General features: G+C 43.3%; 1 protein-coding gene across 2 annotated transcripts; it reads left to right on the top strand.

Moving 5' to 3' along the window:
• Positions 1 to 363: 363 nt before the first annotated feature.
• Positions 364 to 22,528, top strand: LOC137284406 (protein disulfide-isomerase-like). 2 transcript variants are annotated; one of them, XM_067816200.1, is made up of 11 exons: positions 364 to 616; positions 2,483 to 2,680; positions 3,090 to 3,223; positions 3,399 to 3,536; positions 4,229 to 4,333; positions 4,736 to 4,858; positions 19,685 to 19,885; positions 20,448 to 20,568; positions 20,715 to 20,893; positions 21,219 to 21,308; positions 21,760 to 22,528. In XM_067816200.1, exons 1-11 carry the CDS (start codon positions 475 to 477, stop codon positions 21,820 to 21,822), a joined length of 1,494 nt encoding a protein of 497 aa, XP_067672301.1. In that variant the 5' UTR covers positions 364 to 474; the 3' UTR covers positions 21,823 to 22,528. The 2 variants fall into 2 exon arrangements, with proteins under 2 accessions (XP_067672301.1, XP_067672300.1); XM_067816199.1 differs by having other exon boundaries at positions 376 to 616; positions 21,219 to 21,317; positions 21,775 to 22,528.
• Positions 22,529 to 22,653: the final 125 nt, after the last annotated feature.

Here is a 22,653-nt window from a genome sequence, read left to right on the forward strand (position 1 = left end):
TATTCATGGTCTATAAACACGGCTGCAGCTTGGCCATGTTTGAGTAATAGTTACAACAAAGTGTTTTACTGTACTGTCTATGTACAGTGTTTAAGTGAATTTTATTACGCCATGTGATTAAACTTAACCGACGACTTTCAAAGAACGGATGAATAAATAATTGTTCTATGTAAACCTAGTTAGACGGTAAATGATAATTTCTGGTCCGTTGTGAGATAACCGATTCATGCGTGTCATTGTCATTTTTTCATATTGAGATAGCCGCATTTGTCATTCAACAACAATCATTTGCTTATCCGGGGGTTCGTTTGGGTCACGTGCTCCATTTTTAGCCAATCAGATAACAACACGCGAGTCATTCCGGATTATACATTTAGCCCGGAACTCGCCGGTGCCACGTTGAGAAGAGTCGATATAACAGTAGACAACGGTACAGTTCAGACCTCTCCTCTCATTAGTGCAAGCTTCCACGACATGAATACGTTAGTTATTTTATTACTAGGCCTTGTTGCCTATTCTGCAGCTGAGGTTACTGAAGAGGATGGCGTGTTGGTGCTGACGAAGGACAATTTTGAAGCCGTTACCACCGAGAACGAATTCGTTTTAGTTGAATTCTGTGAGTATAGACCCTTATAGAACATTAAATTGTTGTCTCTTTCGTGAGCGTATGTCTACTAGGAAGCATATTTGTCACGAACGTTTTTTACCACGTTCTTTGTTAGCCGCCCACCATAACAGGATCTGGGGGACAATTACGTTCTATCAGTTTAGGCGACGTGTTATCAAAGTCAACAGGTTCCCGTCCTTGAACTCTTTGACGTACGGGTTTATTAGGGGCTGTGGTAATCTCCCATATGGTCAACTTGAACCAACATTTCACGTGTCGTAAGTCGTACTGACTTTTGAAATCTCGTTTAAATGGACCCACGCGAGCACGGCGTTTTCTGGTACGAGTATTGATTCCACTCAACACGTGCTTCCATGCTAACCAGTTACCTGTGCACTTTGGAGGTGTGTCCATGTTGACGCATTTCGTCTGCATTAATGTAACTTGCGAGTCTCAGTAACGGCTGCTGACAGCATTTGAATAGCAGTTTGGTGTGTATACATGTATATATTACTCACATTTCGTTCGAGGCTTGTTATGATTGACAGATGGAACCTGTATGTTAACTATTTATACCATAATACAATGAACACCTTGTTCATTCAGTTACATAAAACAATAGTCATTACTTTGTTCATGTTAGTTCTGTTCAAACTATTAATTTAGTTGTCGCATTGTAACTGCCTCTGTTGTCCAGTGTCAAAAAAAAGGTGTGCACCAAGATTGAATGTTGGTTGTTTAATCCCCACTGTGGCTTCAACAGGATAAAACAAGGAGGGGTGGCCCAGAGTTGTCTGATACTGAGTAGGACGGTAGTTTTGACCTACTCTGTTGATATGGTATATACATATTTCGGCTTATGTATTGATTCAGCCATAAAGATATAAGATGTAATGGTCTAGGTTGTTAATGTTATAATGTTGCAAGCTGTAGGATTAGTATTGCACAGATGTTACCATGTTTACTGCAAGATGCAGGCTGAATGTTGGAGTGGTAATCATATATATAACTGTTAAAGAATACACATGTATATTTTACTGCTTTTCATGTGTTTCTACCTCTTCAGAAATGTAAACAGTAACATGTCCCTAGCACCATTACTCTTATAAAGATATTATATAAACATTTATTTAATCTTAGAGTCCTCATGTAAAAATGGATTCAGAAAATTGGTAATGACATGATGTTGCATATTGTAGATAACCATAGTGCTTGCTGTGAATTGATCTCATGCACAGTAGTTGGGATTGTTTGGTGAAACAATAGAGATTAATTACTGCTCCTGATGCTGTAGGGACAGGGAATAAGTTTGTTCATCCTTTGGCGGGTAGTATCTACTTTAACTTTGCCCATTCTCCACATTCTACTAGAGGTCTGCAGACCTAAGTCACGACAAGTACAAGCTGTCTCTCATCTCTTTCACTCAAACACACACACACACACACACACACACACTGCTGTATAAATGCATAAATCTTGAAGACCCATGAAGGTCCAGGGTGGAATAGGCCTTCAGCAACCCTTGCTTGCCATATAAGGCGACTACGTTTGTCTTAAGAGGCGACCAATGGGATCGAGTGGTCATCCTCGCTGACTTGGTTGACACATCATCGGTTCCCAATTGCACAGATCGAAGCTCATGCTGTTGATCACTGCATTGTCTGGTCCAGACTCGTTGATTTACAGACCGCCGCCATATAGCTGGAATATTGCTGAGTGCAATAAAAACTAAACTCTCACTCACTCACAAATCTTGAACGTGTTAAACCCCATTTCGCCCCATCTGCTGTCTTTGTCTCTTAAATGCTGATATATGTTGGTGCAAATGTTGATGTACTTGCACTATTGGAGTTCAGTGTGTGACCTTTATTTCAGATGCCCCATGGTGTGGCCACTGCAAGGCCCTTGCCCCAGAATATGCCAAGGCTGCCAATACTCTGGCCTCTGAAGGCTCTGGAATTAAACTAGGCAAAGTTGATGCCACAGTTGAGACTGATCTGGCTGAGAAGTATGAAGTGCGTGGCTACCCCACTATCAAATTCATGCGTAAAGGAAAGGCTACTGAATATGCTGGTGTGTATGTTTGAAAGGACAATAGTTCACTTCACTTTTCAATGAACGTTGAAACTATATACCATAAGTATATTCATACACATTATGCAAAAGTTGTATTTCAAGTTAAATTATGTTTTATGTATTTTCTGCAAGCTTGCTTGTACGATTCTGCTGTTGGGTTCAAACTATGTTGAAATAGTAAGTGGATCTTGTTTGGCATCTTAAAGATTTCATCGACTTGTTTTTATTAAAAAGGCAGTCATAGCCATTGACTTTGGTTAAAGTAATAACTATTTGAAGGCAGTTCACAAAGATACCCTAGGCGAAGCATTACAACTCATTGCAGCAAGGCAAGAATGCTTGTGTTAAGTGAAAGGTTTTGAAAGTACTCAAGTTTGTTTCCTGACACTCATGCAATATCCTCTAGGTGGAAGAACAGCCAGTGATATTGTCAACTGGCTCAAGAAGAAGACCGGTCCTCCTGCCACTCCTCTGGCATCTGTTGATGACAGTAAGACATTTATTGAGGCATCAGAGGTTGCTGTTGTTGGATTCTTCAAGGTGAGATGTTGTCCTGACTGTTTATCATATTACAGAAAGGTGTTGAACTCAGTCAAGACACTTGGATTTAATGCATGGAATCCATTCTGTACTCCTTGCTCTGATGCCTACACATTGTAATTGGACAATTTTTATGTTTACAGGATTCATATTTAAATATTTTTCCCCTCAACAGGACCAGGAGTCTGATGCTGCAAAGTCTTTCCTTGAGGCTGCTAGCGGTATTGATGACATTCCATTCGGCATCACCTCCGATGATGCTGTATTCAAGGATAACAAAGTTGACAAGGATTCCATCATTCTATTCAAAAAGGTACATTGGCCATATTCAATTAAGATCTAGATTTCTATCCAGCATTCGGTTTTAACAGCGGGCTGTCTTGTTTTTTGTATCATACTAGGAAGACAGCTTCAAGTGCAAAGAGTTGTCAGGTGATTTGAATGCCAGATTGAAATGAAACATTTGAGCCCAGGAGACATTACCTTCCCAAATTCAACGTGTATTTCAATGTTTCCAGTTGAAAATCTATATTAAAAATGATAACCACCTAGATATATGCTGATTAGAATGTTCAGCTGTTTGAACCTCCTATAGAAGTGTTCTTAGATCTTTATAGGTATCATCATATCAGGTGAAAAAGATCCATTTTAATGATATTTAGGCAGGAATAATCCATTGGTGCAGTTTGCTTTATGTTAATTTGTCATTACATCTTCAAAATTGTTATAAAGGTGATTGCAATGCTCTGACCAGTTGTGAAAGTTTGGGGGCTGGGTATGGGTTTATCTCAATGCTCAAACATTGCACCAAATTTATTTTTGACATCTGTGACTAACTGGTGTGCACCTGTGTTGTAACGTAAAGGAATATTCAGTGATGAGCTAATCAAACCTTGGTCCAGAATCAATGGTAATTGTGCTGGTCAATGAGATGTTGAGCGGCGTAGACTACTTTTGAGCAAGTGAAATGTAACATTTAAATGTTACACATTTTACTGTTTTCAGTTTGATGAAGGCAAGAACGTCTTTGATGGTGACTTCAAGGCTGATGAAATAGCATCATTTATATCTGGAAACCGTTTGCCACTGGTTGTCGAGTTCACTCAGGAGGTAAGTTGAAACACGGGCTTTCAAGATAAAGAAACATTCAATACTGGTTGTGGGCTGCATAGAGGAACTTCTTGCCATGGTATGTACTTCTGGCTTTTTGAAAATGTGATCAGAATGTAAGGTTTTGGTTTGAGCAAATGTTTAATTCCCATGGGGACATGTCATGTAGTGGTAGCTTCACAATGGGAAACAGATGTGCTTTTTAACATGATCCTGCTAATGATCACATGTTTAGCTTACTAAAACAATTGGTCACATAAAGAAGTAAAACGTTGAAGATAACTGTTTGCTAAAACCATTTCAGGGTGAATGAGGTCTAGCTCAGTGCCTGGAGAGTCTCTACTTCACCTTAAAACATGGTATCTGAGCAATGTCAGACCAGATCTTTATTGTCAATTCCAGTCTGCCCAGAAGATCTTCGGCGGGGAGGTGAAGAATCACATTCTGCTGTTCATGGACAAGGGAGAGGGTTTCGATGAGAAGGTTGAAATTTTCAAGGCTGTTGCCAAGGATTTCAAGGGAAGGGTGAGGTCACTTCATTGATTTGGTTTGATATAAAACCTTGTTCTTGTATAAACATTCATAAATTTGGAATGTGGAGCCATTGCCATTCTTGTACCATTAGTAGTATAGGGAATGACAGTCCGAAAACACTTTTCAAAAACCCCCTCTAAAAAGCCTCATTTAGTAAATGAGGCTTTGGTGGGACCCTTAGCTCTTGATACTATTACCCCTACTACAAAGCCACGCCATCACGTTTACCGTGACTTGGCAGGCGGTAACACTGTGCCGTACGGCACGATCAATAATTTGTTGTAAGTTTTGACTGACCATATAGGATCGGTGGCTCGCTTACGGCTATGTTATGTTTATATCGAGGAAACAGTTTAATGTGAACCGCCTACGATCTCTTTGGTGTTCATAATAAAGGCTTGCTGGGCTTTTTGTATTCCCTGTGCTATGTACTTTTTTTTCTCATCCTCGCTGATAGCAGACTTACGAGACTTGGATCGAATATCTTGTTTCATTCCGTTATATTTTTTGAGTTCAGAGAGGATTGAACTAAACTCCTCTTCTGAGATCTTACTGTCAGAGAGTGCCGTGGAAATTCGCTCACTCACTGTGTTGAGTTTTGCTTCGGCCAGAACCCTGATCTCGTCGTGTTTCAATGCCTTACGATTAAGCCTGCGTGATACTAACTTAAGCGCCAACCCTACCAACCCTGCCACCCCAGCCGTTATTTCAATACCTAGCACTATAGGTGCAGCCACGATGGTGGTTAACAACCCAACGCCTGCCGCCCCTAGTCCCATGCTGGTTGCCATAAGGGTAGTGTCAGCCCCATCCACGATATTGAAAGCTCTATTATATTTTTTACATAGTGCTTTCCGCGTGTCACGGTCTTGTTCTAGTTGACGTTTCACATCACATAACTGCCTCAAGCGGAACCCATCTACGGTTTCCAACGTCTTCGCTACTTCCTCTACGACTGGGTACAGACCCATCCTATAATATATATTTTGAAAAATATTTTAATTGGGTTTCAGTTAATAGTCTATCAATGTATTTGAAACCTATAAGGAGTAGATCATAACTAATGATAATAGGTGAGAGGCTAATAGACTTTTCTGTTGTAATAAAAACCCCAGGGAGGCTTATTAAACGTTTTATAGAACCCGTGGGGGTATCCCGTTGTATAATAATACGGCAATATTGTTCTAAGTGTTCGGTAAACCAGTGTATTGACACCCCGGGTAAAAATTGACGTCCTTTCGAGGAGTTTTCCTGGTCAAAATACGTAAACATGACTTCTATGATGATTGTGTAGGGGGAGTATATCTCAAGCTGCCTTTCGTGTAAATAACTACTGCTAAATGTTAATTTACTTTCTATTCCAGAAATTAATCCAATTTTTCCTTCATAAAAATATACCGTGGCTGTTGCTTCATTCCCCGTAATGAAATCCCCGGGCCAGATACCGTTATTCCTAATCTTAGAGATAAACCTCCACCCCTCTTTTGTTGTGATATAAGGTGAGGCGAGTGTTAAGTTGATCAGCCATTTGGGTTCTTTTAAATCTGATAACGACACCCGTCTGTACACGTTGTCTTTGAAGTGTAGGATGTATAATTCATCTTCCTCACCAGGCTGATCGAACCCCTCTGTATCTCCCAGGTCGTTAAGTGTAGTATTGGGATGATGACTGGTCATTATTATACTATTATGATATAATTTCCAACTGGTTTTCTGATAATAATTCAGGGGTTAACTTTATACCCATGAAGTGTATGTTGTCAGGCAGGAAGATATTGATTAGTGATATCTTGTTTTCTACGATCACGTTGACCCCCTGCAGACTGGTCTTGGAGTCGACACCCACCCGCACGTAAACGTTGCAAACTTGAAACTGGTGTCGTTTCACCCACCCGAGTTTGATCCCCTTCACGATCTCGACATCATTCCCCGATGGTTCCCCTAGGTAGACTTTGATGAACAGTGTTGAGTTTGCCGGTAGACTCTCTAGTATCTTAACCACGCCTTCGAATTCAGACACCAACTGCAATTTCACGTTTTGCATGGCCGGTTTACTTGATAGCATGTGGGCTGCTATAGTGTTGACTGGGCTGACGACTATGCTACGTCTCTGAGTTGGGACGTAAGCCACGAGCAGGGTTCCATTGTTCACGACTTTGTTTAGGTGGTTGTCTTTGTTATCCGTGAACACGTAAGGGGAGACGAGTCTAATATTGAGAAACCATTTGTTATCGGGTAACAACACCCACTTATCATCTTCGGTGAAGACGAGCATATATGGTTTGTTTTTGACGACGGTAGTGCTCTCAAAATCGTCTAAGTCGAACAGTTTACCTCCGAATGATGGGTATATTCTCCAGTTGTCATCACCGGTGTTGACGAGGGCGTACTTAGTGTTGGCTGTTGCCCCTGTGGTATCTATCATATCACTTAGGGCTCCACCGGAGGGGATTTCAACGCGTTTGTAAATGTTGTTTTTCAGTTGCAAGGCGTACGATTTACCATCTACTCCGGGAGCGTCGAAACCGCGTGTGTCTCCGAGGTCGGAGATCCCGATATTGACACATTTTTTCACTCCGGGCCCTTGTGCGCTGGTCATGTTACGTGAAGCGTTAAGCTGAGGTATCCTATATTTACAGGATTATGATTTATATCTAACACCGATATTGTCAGCTCAGGTATGTTGCCCTGGATTAATCTCTTATACTGCCGTGGTGAAAATGACTCGGTTCTACCGTCGTTGAATTTCTCAGTTTTCACCGGCACTGCTCTCAGTATAGTGGAAGGGTGGCCTCCTTGAATGTTATACGTTGTGCTCACCTGACCGAGATGAATGTATAGCTCTCGGTACGGTACTAGGTCGGGTAACTTCGTGCCTGTGACGGTTGTTGTTGGTTTTATCTCGTCAGGAGACATACCGAGTATCCTCGCTAATGGTCGGCCTAGCCTCAAGGAGGTTCTTCCGTTGTTGATTAACACCACTGTACCGTTTGAGTCGTTCATCTTGAGTTCGGCTCCCAGGGGTTTGAAGACCTCGTCGTTTAGAGAGCACACGCTGTAGTAGCCGTCAGTTATCTGACTGCGAGTTCCACTGACGAACAGCTTATTGTTGCTGATATTAATGTTAGTCCATTGCGGTAGGTAGGTGATATCGCAGAGTGCGACTTCGAGTTGACCTGACGTGTTATCGATCGCGTGCGTCAGCTGAACGGCCTCACCGCTCGTTATTCCTGGAAGTGTTATGTACATATTATATTATATAATTTATATATTATAATATGGATTTAGCACACTTGAAAATCGTGGTGAATGCAGATGGTACGGGGTTTAAAACAACCTTTATTGATATCTTTGAAAAGTATGTCGTGTCCGTTAATAATGCGCAGGCGGTGGTAAACTGGAATCAAAACCCAATGCAGTTTTGGCAGAACCAACTCAACTTTGCTGTGTGGTGTGCGACGACAGGGTCGGGTGTGACACCAGACTATGGTATAGACGAACTGAGTAAGGCGGTTGTTTTGTTTCATATTTATTATCAAACGAGACGAATATTGAAGGAAATAAGTGCTCCTCTTCCCCAAGATAAAGCGTGGAGTATGACGAATAACCCCTATGATAGACGCGCTTATGAACGTATTTGTGGGGAGTTTGAGATTCCAACGAATAAAGACTTTCGCCTTCCTGGTGTGAACCATGGTCTCGGTATAGTTCTCGTGTACTTCTACAGGTCCGGAAAATATTATGCCGGTTCTAAAGATGGTTCATACAACCCAAACCGGCATACATTTACAGGCCCCACAACGAATGAAAAGATCCATGTCAGCTGTATAAAGCAAACCAGTCCTGATGCAGCCACAGCCTGGACTAAAATGATCTCAAAAACATCGAAAGGATTCACTCGTGCTGGTACAATACGCTTGAACGACTCGATTCGAACGTACGTGTGGGCGCTGTTGGGTGCGCAGTCGATGACGCGTTCTAACATCCTCGGTAAGGGAACTGCTTACGACGCTCAGACACAATTCGTTTCCAACGTTGAGGATGCTATCAATTCTCCAGTTGATCTCCCGAGGGCCATCGACCGTTACCAAAATGTGTTAGAATACGCCAGATCGAAAGTCAATTACGTGTTCGGCGTGGGGTTATACATGGCTCCGAGTGATATGCAACTGAGAATAAAAAAAGTGGTGGGTTATAACAACAAAATAGTCATAGCCACGGCGGACCAAAAGTTGGGTATCAACCCCGATATTAACACCCCACATATCCCACACATCCCACCACGTGAAAAAGGTATAGTGGCGCCACCTCCGGAGCCTAAAGTTCATGTGGAGGTACCCCCGGGGGTTTCCACCACCTATCAGCAGCATATTGATAATAAAACAGCCTTAGTGGTTGGTGGGGTAACTTTGGGACTTATTTGGTTAAAGATTTCTTAGCCGCTACGTACACCAGACCCGCCACGGCGACGATGGCTGCCCACAGGTTTTGACTGAGCCACATGGCAGTTTTAGACAGAGCGCTCAACAACCACGAGACGATGCTACCCAGTATGCCGGGAAGGGCTTCGGCGGCTTTACCAGCCAGTTTAGCTAGGCCTTCCCCGAGTTTTTTGATCCAGTCTTTAACACCACCACCACTTGGAGTTCCCCCGCCGGCACTTGGGGGTGTGGGGGCACCCCCCACCAGTGACACCACCAGGGTTGATATGATTAAACCCAATGCAGTCAGAATGCTGGCGATGGTGATCCCTTGCTCCCGGAATAATATCCGAATCCTGTTGGCTAAAGTTGTATCTTCGTTCAGTATTCTATCGATTGTTTCCCGAATGCGACTGATCTGGGATCGAAGATGTTCACGATTCGAGGAAGCGGCTTCCAATCGTGTACGTCTCTCGTCTTCTAAATCGCGTAGTCGTTCATTGATACGATTCTTCATATCATCGTCGTCAGTTTCGGTGAGTTTGGTTTTTTCCCTAGCGATGTGCTCGTCGATTTCGTTCAGTTTCCCCATGTTGTTCACGAGTTCTCCACGCACGCGTTTCACGGCTTCGTCTAAGCCGTACAGTTCCCTTACCGGAAAGTCAAACCCCGGTAACGGTTTGTCCCAGTAGGTGCTCAACAGTTTTTCTATGCTGTCCGAGGCTTCTGTAGCACGCTCTGGTGTCATTTCATCTATAGTGGTGAGGTGGGATCTGGTAGCTTGCAGATCTTCTTTAACGGTCTTAGGTATTGCACCACCGTAATCAGGCATGTTTAGATGTTCATGGATAAATTCGCCACCACCATTGCGGCTGGCTAGAGTTGACAAGGCCAGTGGTTTTTTATTGATCTTGTTAAAGAGGTTGACCTCTGGGGCAGACTTAAGACGTAGAACACCCTTTTTATCAATAAAAAAATTATTGTAGTCTCGACCCTTTGGTTCAACGTAGTTTTTATCACTTTTTAAACTTTCGTAATAATCATTTACCGTTGTTTCTAAAAGTTGTTGGCTCAATGGCAAACTAGTAAATGAGGTCTCCTGCTCATCATCGTATACCTGGGCACTAGCGCCCCGCATATCATCCATAGGTATGTCTTCATCCATTAGTATTTAAATATATTTTATTTATATATAACAATGTACGGTAGAAAATTAGATCCTTTCAGAAAATTGAGAGAGCCATTAGGTGCCAGAGCCGTGCGACAGTCGGTGACCATCACCAACAATCCCAGTAAGATAGACCAGAACCAAACTCTGCTGGTTAGATTTCCAAACCTTGGTGAGAATGACCTCATTGTACCAGGCACTGTTCGACTGGCGTTCAATATCACGTTGACCTCCGACAACGACAAACGCGAGCTAGTGCGGAACGTGGGTCGAGCTATCATCAAGAAAACGACCGTCAAGATCAGCGGTAACGAGGTGCTGAGCATCGACGACAGCGACGTGTTTCACTGCTACAAGGATCTCTGGAAAAGTGAGAGAGAACGAGTCAATGATGTGTACCAGGGTATCAGCAAATCAACACGGGCGCGCATAGGATACGTCTTCACGACAGACCAGCAAGACAAGCTATCGGACGGTGAAAAGGCTATCGCTCTAGCATACGGGAATCGATTCTGCGTGCCGCTCGACTTCGAGTTGCTCACGGGACACGCGCCGTTTTACCAGGCCGCGCTGGGTGATAGGCTCGAATACGAGCTCACGTTTAACGACTATAGCAAAGTAGTGCGTACGCCGAACGGTGATGAGGCCAGTTATGCCATAGACAACATCTCTCTGGAGTTCGACATGGTCACTAGCCCGGAGCTGGCCAGGCAGGTTCGAAGTCAGTACTCTGGGAAGATGGCTATACTGTACGATCGCGTACTGAGGCATAGATCAGTCGTGCGAGATAAGAGCGACACTGTGTGGAATATCAACCTGAACGTGCCGGCGCGATCGATGAAAGGTATCCTGGTCGTCCCCGTGGAGGATTATGATCCATTCCGGAGGGACAGCGAGAAGTTTTTCAACCCCGAGATTGAAAAGGTGGAAGTGACCATCGAGGGCGTGCCCAACCAGCTGTTTAGTCATGGTATGAGACCACACCAGCAGTGGGATGAGATAAAAAAGCTACCAGTGGGGGATTATATAACAAAGGACCTGGACCTCGGCTCCGTGCAGATCGGTGAATACCTGACCACCAAGTACGCCCTATGGTTGGACATGCGATCCACGGATGATGATAAACTGCACGGTAGCGGGCGCCGTATAGATAACGGCAGCGAAGGGATAACCATCCAGATTAATAAGAAGGCTCAAACCGCTGGTAAGTTGAAATTATATCTATACGTTATTATGGACGCGCAACTTAATATAGACAATGGGAGATTCGTGCAAGCCATCTATTGAGGGGGGGACACCCCCCCACACCCCCCAGGGGTACCCACAACTACCCACTGACCCACACTGCGCTATCATATGCGGGCAGACTGGCTGTGGGAAGACCGTTTTCGTGTTGGATATGTTGGAGGGTTACTACAAGGATGTGTTCGATAACATCGTTATCATATGCCCTACTCTGGGCATGAATAAAACATACGCGCGACCTTGGGTGATGACGGACCCGGACGTACACAAAATCGACCCTGGAACACGCCTGCAGGACTGGTTGAAAGCTCTTCACGAGAAATTTAAAGGGGAACCGACGCTGTTTATACTGGACGACTGCAGCGCTAATCGCGAGATAACAAAAAAGAGAGACATGCTATCGTACCTGGCCTTCTCCGGCCGGCATGCAAATCACAGCGTCTGGGTGCTAACGCAGAAGTTCAACTCGGTGTTGAAAGACCTCAGGGAGCAGACGCGATGGGTGGCCTTATTTCACTGCAAGGATAGGGATTCGTTCGAGGAGTGTTTGAGAGAGAACGATGTGATGAGTAAATTAGAACGGGAACGGGTGAAGAAACAGCTCGCTGAAACTAAACACGCTAAGCTCGTACTAAAGACCGACCAACCAGTAGCATATATAGTTTGCTAAGCAAAGCTAAGCAAAGCTAAGCAAAGCTAAGCAAATGCTAAGCATAGCTATGATATTTGAAGTATTTGTCGTGTGCAACTTAACTTTCATTTCTCTGTGTTTTGTCTGCATCGGGTATTATATAGTTAAAACTAAATCTTACTTGTTATATTATAAGATGGAGTGTGAGGAATTGCTCGAACAATTGTCTGTGGAGGGTTCCCCAACTGGGGATTCCCCCAAGCGAGAGAAACTGGTGGCATTGGCTGTTGGCGGCAAAGCCAAACATTACTTTGGAGACTACACTCCAGATAAAATTAACAAAATGTCAGCCGAAGAAATCGATAAGCTGTACAATAGATACGAGTCCCGGCTCGGAGCAGAAATGACAAAGACAATAGGATCGGTTATGACCCAGATATACACCGGTATTGTATCACAATTCCTTCCCATTCCACCAGAGCGCCGACTTTACCTATGGGAGGACCTCGAGAAAGACCCTTTTATCGAACACGCCGTGAGCTCTATCAGCTGCGGGCTGTACCACAAATATGGTATGTTGTTGGCTCCAGTGACGGCGGCGATTATCACAGCAAAACATTGCCAATTTGAGAGAAAAAATAATAATAATAGTATAGATGGATGCTGCACAGGAGGAGACCCCAGTGGATTCACAGGAACCAGTGACGGTGGAGACCCCAGTGGTGGTACCCCCCACAGTAACCAGGCAGAAGAATCCTAAGAGAGTAGCTGCCGGTAAAAAACGGTGGTGTAACCAACATAAAATGACCAACCCAACCCGACTGTTGTTGGCTGTAGGCGTAACTGCTGCCGTGGTTATAACATGGTTATACACCTCCCACAGTGAGCCACAACCCAACAGTGAGAACAGTGAGGGTGTGGGGGTATCCCCCATGGTAGACCCGCATATCATGTTATAATTTAAAATATTTTATATCATATATATAATGTCTGAGGGGAAAACGTTCGTCAACGACGCATACCACGCCACAGTGGTAGCCAGTCTAGCAGTAGGGTACGCTCGGTTGACTAAAATGGTGCTTAAACAACCAACTATCAAGCTAGATTTCAACCTGCAGGATATGGGTATGCTCATAATGAACCTTGGTATGGCGATGGCCACAAAAGACATCCTAGTAAAACAAGGAATAATACCTGATAATATAATGAAATAAATATAGGGATGGCCACGATAGCTATGATGGTTGGTGGGGCGTTAGTGAATGCCCTGGCATTTTCCGGGAGTAATTTCCTCTTCTCGAAACTACGAGATGATCACGCGGCTGAAATACAGGAAGAAAGGAAGCGACACGATCTCGCTACTGAGAAATTACAAAGAGCACAGGCTGAGTACGCTAAAAAACGCCTCCAGAGGATCGATTTTATTAACGAACAACTCACGCGTGAAAACCATGCCGTTCAAACATTCAACGATGTCGATGAAGCAATGAAAGAATACTATCTACTAACTGGTAAACAATTGGAACCGCTCAATAAACCCACACTCGCTCAGTACTACACACCATCCAAGGGACAAATGAATCGTGAACTGGGCTTCATAGTGTTTGGTATAGCAGCTACTGCGTTGGTTGCTAAGCAATTAAACTAAAATACCTATATAAGTAAACATGAGACCCGCTCCATACCGATGCGAATATATACTTATGGGGAAGACCGAGGCCTGTGGTAGGAAATGCAGGAATCAGGGGTTCTGTTGTTTCCATATGGGAAGTCCTAACTACACGTGTTCTGTGTGTGGTATCGGGGTTAAAGGGCACTACTGTTTATGTAAAGCTCACGGAGCGAACGTAGTCAGACATCAACTCATATACGAGAATAAAAAAGACTACATAAAAGAACGTAGGCGACTGCTCAAGATAAAATCCAATTAGAGATTGGTTCTCTTAGGTGTAAACATGTCTAGAATATGGAAGCCTATCTTACGGTAAAACAATTAAAAGCTATAGCAAAACAGCTTGGATGCCGGCGTTATTCAAACCTGGGGAGAGCCGGGTTAATCGAATTGTTATCAAATAACCAAACACTGATCGATGCCTACATAGATTCACACAAGCTGTTGGAAGACTTACGAGAATTGTGGCCAACAAACCGAGTTTGGTTAATAAGTGATTAAAATATTTTTTATCAAGAGTGGAGGAGTTACCTCCCCTTACTGTGAACCAATTAGACATTAGTTCTCTTAGGTGTAAACACAATGACTACTGTAAGCGAGCTCAAGAGGGTCGCAAAACAGAGAGGTGTTATCGGGTATTCTAGAATGCGGAAGCCAGCATTGTTGAGATTACTAGGTTTAGAAGTCCCTCCTACGGTAAAACAGTTAAAAGCTCAAGCGAAACAGCTTGGATACACGGGTTATTCAAAATTGGGGAAAGCCGGGTTAACCACATTGTTATCACATGCCCCAGTAGCACGTCCAACTGTAAAACAACTGAAAGCCGAGGCACACGATTTGGGTTTAGGCGGGTATTCTCGTATGAGAAAACCACAGCTTATAGAATTATTACGACAGAATAGAGCTATTGACCTACAGTTTGTGCGCACTGAGCACACCGTAGGCAATTATTTGAGAGGTTGGCGCATGCACATTGATAGAAACATAGACATTACAGATATTAAGCCTCTGATAGCTGATAAGGTCAACCAGGAACTAAATAATCTAGGAAGTATCAAGTTTCAGATCACAGTGAAAATGTCACTCGATAAGCAGGTTGGGAGTACCACTGAGTATTTCCAGCCTTACTTCCGAGGTAAACAAGAGGTCGTCACACATACAGAGACCATTGACGCATCAATCGATAATAGTTTTCAGCAGATACGAGAATACCTAGAACGCTACACACACATGGGGTCCGGGTGGGCTGTAGATAAAATCGATAACGTCTATCTAGACATAGCTAAATACGTGCCGTTCAGAGGTGGGTCATACCTAGACTTGCCTCCCTACTATAAGAACAAACAAGCCATAGTAAACGTTAAGAATAGAGGAAACGATTGCTTGAGGTTATCTATCAGGTCAGCCATATTTCCAGCTGCCACTAATCCGAACAGGCCTTCTAATTATCCACAGGATGATGGGCTCAACTGGGATGGTATAGATGAACCAACCCCAATAACCCAGATTACTAAAGTAGAAAAACAGAATAATCTGGCTATAAATGTTTTTGGTCACGAAGGTAATACAACAATAATACACAGGGTCAGCCCGGTGAAGGATTGTCAAGTTATTAATTTATTCATGATTCAAAAAGGTGAAAAGTATCACTACACGTGGATAAAACATCTCAGCCGGTTGTTACACGACCAGTCGAAACACGATGGGGAAAAACACTTTTGTGTACGATGCCTACACTGTTTCAGTCGGGCTGATTTATTAGAATCCCACCTGGAGGATTGCCAAGGTGTTGGGCAGACGGCCATACGAGTCGACATGCCTAAGGAAGGTGAAAATATCCTAAAATTCGACAATCACAAGAATCAAATGTCTGTGCCTTATATCATATACGCCGACTTCGAAGCCTTAATTGTAGGGGAATCATCCACTAGTGGGAGTTTCACACACAAAACACAAGAGCATAAAGCCTGTTCGTTTGGATACATTGTCGTCCGTTGTGACGGGGAAACGAAAGCTCCGGTAGTGTATAGGGGTCCTGACGCGGCTGAAAGGTTTCTAAAGTGCTTGCAGGAGGAAGAAAAAATTATTAGGAATGCATTGTATAAAATCGCTCCCATGCGTATGACCAGAGCCGACAAGATAGCTCACACCAGTAGCACTAACTGTCATGTGTGCGACTCGCCACTTAACGGTGATTCGGTGAGAGATCACTGCCACATAACTGGTAAGTATAGAGGCGCCGCTCACAACGCGTGCAACCTCAAGCTTAAAATCAATCCTAAGACAATAAACATCCCCGTTGTCTTTCACAACTTGAGAGGATACGACTCTCACTTGATCATGCAGGCCATCGCGAAAATCGATGGTAATATATCGTGCATCCCAAACAACATGGAGAGATACATCTCCTTCAGCTTAAACGGACTTAGGTTCATTGACTCGTTTCAATTCCTCCTGTCGTCACTCGACAGTCTGGTCAAGGCCAACAATACCTTCCCTATCACCGATCGATACACAGACGCCGAGACTAGACACCTGCTCATGAGGAAGGGCGTATACCCATATGAGTACATGGATAGCTGGGCTAAGTTCACAGAGACCAGACTACCTCCTATCGACTGCTTTTATAGCAAGCTGAATGAGGCGTCAGTCTCACGAGACGATTACTCGCACGCGATTAACGTATGGAATAAACTGGGTTGTAAGAACCTGGGCGATTATCACGATCTGTACTTGAGGACAGATGTACTGCTGTTAGCCGACGTGTTTGAAACGTTCAGGCGGACCTGTTTAAAGCAGTATAAACTCGACCCCGCATGGTATTACACCAGCCCAGGTCTGTCGTGGGACGCCTTGCTTAGAAAGACCGGAGTTAATTTGGAATTGCTCACAGATTACGACATGCACCTATTCATTGAGAAGGGCTTGCGAGGTGGGATTTCCATGGCATCCAAACGATACGCTAAAGCAAATAATCAATACGTGAAAGGTTACGATCCTAACAAACCAACCAATCACATTCTATACCTCGACGCAAACAACCTGTACGGCTGGGCCATGAGCCAGTATTTACCTACAGGGGGATTCGAATGGGTACCAAACGTTGATGTTATGAGCATTGCACCAGATTCGAACAAAGGGTATATCCTCGAAGTTGACTTAGAGTATCCCAAGGCATTACACGCATCGCACAACAGCTATCCCCTTGCACCCGAACGTATGAAGGTTAACACAGACTGGATGTCTGAGTACCAACATAACTTGTCAGGTGGTCGTGTGGCGGACGTTGAAAAACTCGTGCCTAACTTAATGAATAAGACCAAGTACATAGTTCACTATCGCAACCTACAGCTGTACCTGTCATTGGGTATGAGGCTGACCAAAATACACAGGGTGCTCATGTTCGACCAGAGCCCATGGATGGAGCCCTACATCAGAATGAACACAGACCTACGAAAAAAAGCCACCAGTGATTTTGAGAAAAATCTCTACAAGCTCATGAACAACTCGGTGTTTGGTAAGACTATGGAAAACCTGAGGAAACGCGTAACCGTGAAACTGGTTAGATCTAATGAGGAAGACAAGCTCAGGAAATTGATAGCCAGTCCGGCATTCAACCGTAATAAAATATTCACAGACGACCTAGTTGCCATACACATGAAGAAAAGCCACATAAAATTCAACCGACCTGTTTACGTTGGGATGAGTATCCTCGATTTATCCAAACACCTGATGTACGACTTTTACTACAACGAGCTTAAGAAACAGTACGGCGACAGGTGCGAAGTGCTGTACACTGACACGGATTCCCTGCTGATGGAGATTCGAACCGAGGATGTATACGAGGATATGAAAAAACACATCGATTTATACGACACCAGCGACTATCCTAAGACCCATACCATGCACAGCACGGTAAATAAAAAGGTCCTAGGTAAGATGAAGGACGAGTGTGCTGGCACGCCAATAGCTGAGTACATAGGTTTGAGACCTAAGATGTACTCCATATTGAAAGCCGACAATAGTGAGATCCGAAAAGCTAAAGGGGTTAAGAAGTATGTGGTGAAACAACACATCAAACACGCCAGATTCAAGGAGGCCCTGTTCAAAACCCGTACCTTTAGGCATAAGATGAACACACTTAGAAGTGATGGACATAAGATATACGGACTGACTATAAACAAGACGTCCCTATCGCCTATGGACACGAAACGTTGGATAGCTATTGATGGTATAAACACATACGCGTATGGACATGAAAAAATTTGAGGCTATTTATTACAGCCCGCGTGGATATTGGAAAGGAGCTAGCGCAGTAGATAAGCTATCTAAAATGGCACGAGTATCACCAGAGAAAGCCAAAGCGTGGCTTGAAAAACAAGCCCTGTGGCAGATCTATTTGCCAGCGCCACGCTACGTACCTAGAAGGAGTTTCGGAATTAACATACCTAATAGAATTCACCAGGCAGACCTACTGTTCCTACCCCACGATAAGAGGTACAAGTATGCCTTAACCGTAGTGGACGTAGCCAGTCGTTACAAGGAAGCCGAACCCTTGACCACGAAAGATTCGGTCAAAGTAGCCAGAGGATTCGAACGCATATACAAACGCAGCCCGCTGACGTGGCCAACAGAGCTGCAAGTTGACCCCGGACGGGAGTTCATGGGTGCCGTGTCACAACTGCTAGCCAAACACGATACAAAGGTCAGGCGTGGCACGGCCGGAGCCCATCGCAGCCAAGCCATAGTTGAGAGATTTAATAGGACTTTGGCTGAGCGCTTGTTCGGCTATCAGTATGCTAGGGAGATGACCACCCCTGGAAAACGATCGACTGAATGGGCCACGAGGTTACCCAAGGTGGTGTCGGCAATCAACCATGAAGTCACCCGTCTCACCGGTAAGAAACCGGCAGACGCTATCAAACTAAAATCAATAGTTGCAGAGTCGGCCGCTCCATTGCGTGGGAAGGAGAAACAGATACCAGATAGGGCCCTAGTGAGGTATCTATACCAGCCGGGGGAACACGAGGGCGATAGCCGTAAGCGAGCCACCGATCCTATATGGTCAGTCAAAACTTACAACATAGATAAAGTGGATATGAAAGCCGACGAACCTAACTTATACTACTTGAGGGATGGGCCGGGTAGGGGGTTTGTAAGAGAAGAATTATTGATCGTACCGTACGGCACAGTGTTACCGCCTGCCAAGTCACGGTAAACGTGATGGTGTGGCTTTGTAGTAGGGGCAATAGTAGCAAGAGCTAAGGGTCCCACCAAAGCCTCATTTACTAAATGAGGCTTTTTAGAGGGGGTTTTTGAAAAGTGTTTTCGGACTGTCATTCCCTATACTACTCCATTGTAAACCAATGTATATCTGATTTATGTGCTCCTTTGGCCTTCACAATAAGAATCACATGGAATGAACACTTGATTTGACAAATAAAACCATGCACAATGAAATTTGCCTTCATTTTCGAAATTCTGAAGTGTTCACTATTTTGAAACAGACTTGTCAATGAAAATGAGATTTACAGTTCTTAGTCTTTCATTTCCACTATGAGCTGCACTTTGGCGAGTTAATCCTGGGAAGTCAAAACCTTGTATCAGCTGCCATGACAAATGTTAGTTTGACCATGAAGTATTGCATTTCTTGGTACTGAAGTATAGTAACTAACAACAGGTACTGTTCATCACCATTGATACCACCACTGAGGACAATGCCAGGATCCTGGAGTTCTTCGGTCTGAAGAAGGAAGAGACACCTGCCATCCGCCTCATCTCACTCAAGGAAGACATGACAAAGTTCAAACCCGAGTCTGATGAAATTACTGAGGCATCAGTTCGAACATTTGTCCAGGCATTTGTTGATGGAAAATTGAAAGTAAGAGCAAAATGTATTCAGATGTTCTCGTAACTTGTTGATGTGATTTCATACTTTGTTTAGATGAAAAGACTGGAGTCATACCTAGAGTGATACATTTCCCCACAACACAAAATGTTATATCGTATAAGCATAGGTAGCTGCATCGAACCAATCTCAGTTGAATCTGTAGTGTTAGGACATGTATAGAAAAAGTTAAGTGGCAGCAGATTTACTCACGACTGAGTTAATTTGTGTTGACATGGCAGGATAGTCATGTGGAGACCTTGTTCGTGGACTTTGTTTTGCCTTATACATTGTTCATTTTCATCTCTACATCAGAAGGAATCGTATCTGCTACAATATAAATGTGTCCAGAAATTGAGAATCATGTCCTTTGTCTGAACCTCTGGTTATAATGATGGACTTTGTACTTTGTGAGTAGTTTTGGTGGCCAGGTTGTCACTGAGAAGTAAGCTTCTTCCCATTAATGTTCAGATGTCTCAAGTGTGGTGTTAAACAACTAACAAGCAAGTTACCATATATCTTGATTAGTTTTACTGAGGTTCCTGTGTCATTTCAGGCCCATCTGATGACAGAGGAAGTTCCATCGGACTGGGATGCCAAGCCAGTCAAGGTTCTTGTTGGCAAAAACTTCGCAGAAGTTGCACGTAACCCAGAAAAGGATGTTTTTGTTGAATTTTGTAAGTATGGTAGGACTTGCTGGACCAAAGAACTTAGAGCTGCTTGACTGGGTTGATTAATATTGTAATGTGTTGATGCAGTTAATTCTGATGGCTTTAGAAGTGATTTTGTGCAAGTACTGACAAGGCTGGTGTCTGTGTTTCAGATGCCCCATGGTGTGGTCACTGTAAGCAGCTTGCTCCCATCTGGGACGAACTTGGCGAAAAGTTCAAGGACAATGACAAGATCATTGTTGCCAAGATGGATGCTACTGCTAATGAACTGGAAGATGTAAAAATTCAAAGCTTCCCAACATTAAAGTTTTTCCCTGCTGGAAGTGATCAGGTAAGTGCATTGATGGTTAAGTGACGTGTGGAAATCTTAATGGACAAATTGTTCGACTGCTGATTAGCTGGCATTGTTGCATAATTTGTCTTTTACTATCGTCTGTTTTTATCTGCTGATTATGTTGTATTTCAGTTAGTTGTGATGTTTGTAATGTTGAAGGCAAAGAGTATTTCAAGGCGTATGTCATGGCACAGTGTAAGATGTAGTGGTTAAATGAATGATTTAGACTCTTGGTATTGCAGTTAATTTGCATGAATTTCAGAAAATGTTGTCATCTATCCTGGCTGAAGTGATATGCAGCAAGATCTTGTTATATTTCCAGATAATTGACTACAATGGAGAACGAACATTAGAAGGTTTCAGCAAGTTTTTGGAAAGTGGTGGCAAGGAAGGTGCAGGACCTGCTGATGATGTAAGTGGAGTCAGCAGCGTGCTTCATGACGCTAGAAGTTCTAACATATGTTCTAACATACATGGTGTCTGTAACAGTAAATTTATTACATCGAGACAGTAAGGATTTCATTGTAGATGAAAATTCTTGTTTTTGGACAGCACGTACATGAAGATTCATAGAAAACTGTTGGGTACCCCAGTGGTTGAAGTTTATCTGGCAGGTTCGATTCCCAGATTGCAGCATGTTGGTATCTGGATGGTAATGAGAATGTTTTTTCTCTGCTTTAAGTAATTTTCCAGCAATATCACTGCGGGGCTTCAAGCATTGTACCCAATCAGGGATTAAAACTTGTGTTTTTGGCATCACAAATCAACAATTAAATCACTGGGCTAGCCTGACACCCTTCCTGCAATGAATGTAAGAGAAAGTGTGGTCAGCATGTTTGTGAGTGTTATCTAACTTGTTGCAGGAGGCAGAGGAGGAGGAAGAAGAAGAAGAGGAGGAAGAGGGCCAGGACCACGACGAACTTTAATCTGTGTGCAAGTTAGGCTCATTATTCTCAGTGGCGGGAGAGAACACTCGCGTTAGCTAAGATATCATCTCATAAATCCCATCAATGTCATCTTCCATCATCATCTACTCCATGCCTGCAGTGTCGGCGGTTCCAGCATTGTACACGATCTAACTTAACGGCCCCTGTCACCGATCTGCACTATATGCAGTGGCGAGTCGGTGGGCGGTGATCAGTTCTGAACTCTGTTGTTGGTGCAAGGGTGAAAGTGTCTACCATGTGTGAACTAGAATTTAAGGAACATTCCTTAACTTAAAAGTTTTTGTTTCAGAAAAGTGTCATGAAGTTTTATTTTGCCAGGGGACATGTATCAGGGAGAACTTTCTCACAAAAGAATTTTTTAGAAAACTATTAATTTAGTTTGTCTTATGTTTTAGAGAACTTTTACTCACTTTGTCTCGTGGAAGGCTTTGTAAATATTTTTTGTTAGATTCTTGGAGAGGTCTTGAGTGTACCATTGCCTCTTGTGAAAATCTTGTTGAGTTGTGCCAGTTAACCGAAGTCTTGTTACTTTGTCAAATCAAGTCATAATAGCTTATAAATTATTTAAAAATCTGAAAAATATAGGTCTTGCTACAGTTTGTATGAACCATCCATCTTTAAATTTATTAACACACGCTCATCTTTTTGTATAAATAAGATGGAAATTAAAAAAAAGTAAATTAACTGTGCCATGTTCTGTTATCTGTCAATGTTTGTATCCAGCAGACCATTCATGCATGTTACATTTCAAAGTCACTTTCAGCCAACATGTTAAGTGATGAGGAACGGCAGTTTGATTCAGCTGAAGAT

Source organism: Haliotis asinina, chromosome 5, assembly GCF_037392515.1.
Source record: "Haliotis asinina isolate JCU_RB_2024 chromosome 5, JCU_Hal_asi_v2, whole genome shotgun sequence".
NCBI lineage: Eukaryota > Metazoa > Mollusca > Gastropoda > Lepetellida > Haliotidae > Haliotis > Haliotis asinina.

What these genes read in the sequence shown, in the direction of transcription:
- LOC137284406 (XM_067816200.1), top strand. Translation starts at nt 475, where the DNA reads ATGAATACGTTAGTTATTTTATTACTAGGCCTTGTTGCCTATTCTGCA. An exon ending in ATTCGTTTTAGTTGAATTCT is followed by an intron (nt 617 to 2,482) that starts GTGAGTATAGAC and finishes CCTTTATTTCAG; the next exon opens with ATGCCCCATGGTGTGGCCAC. An exon ending in CCAAGGATTTCAAGGGAAGG is followed by an intron (nt 4,859 to 19,684) that starts GTGAGGTCACTT and finishes AACTAACAACAG; the next exon opens with GTACTGTTCATCACCATTGA.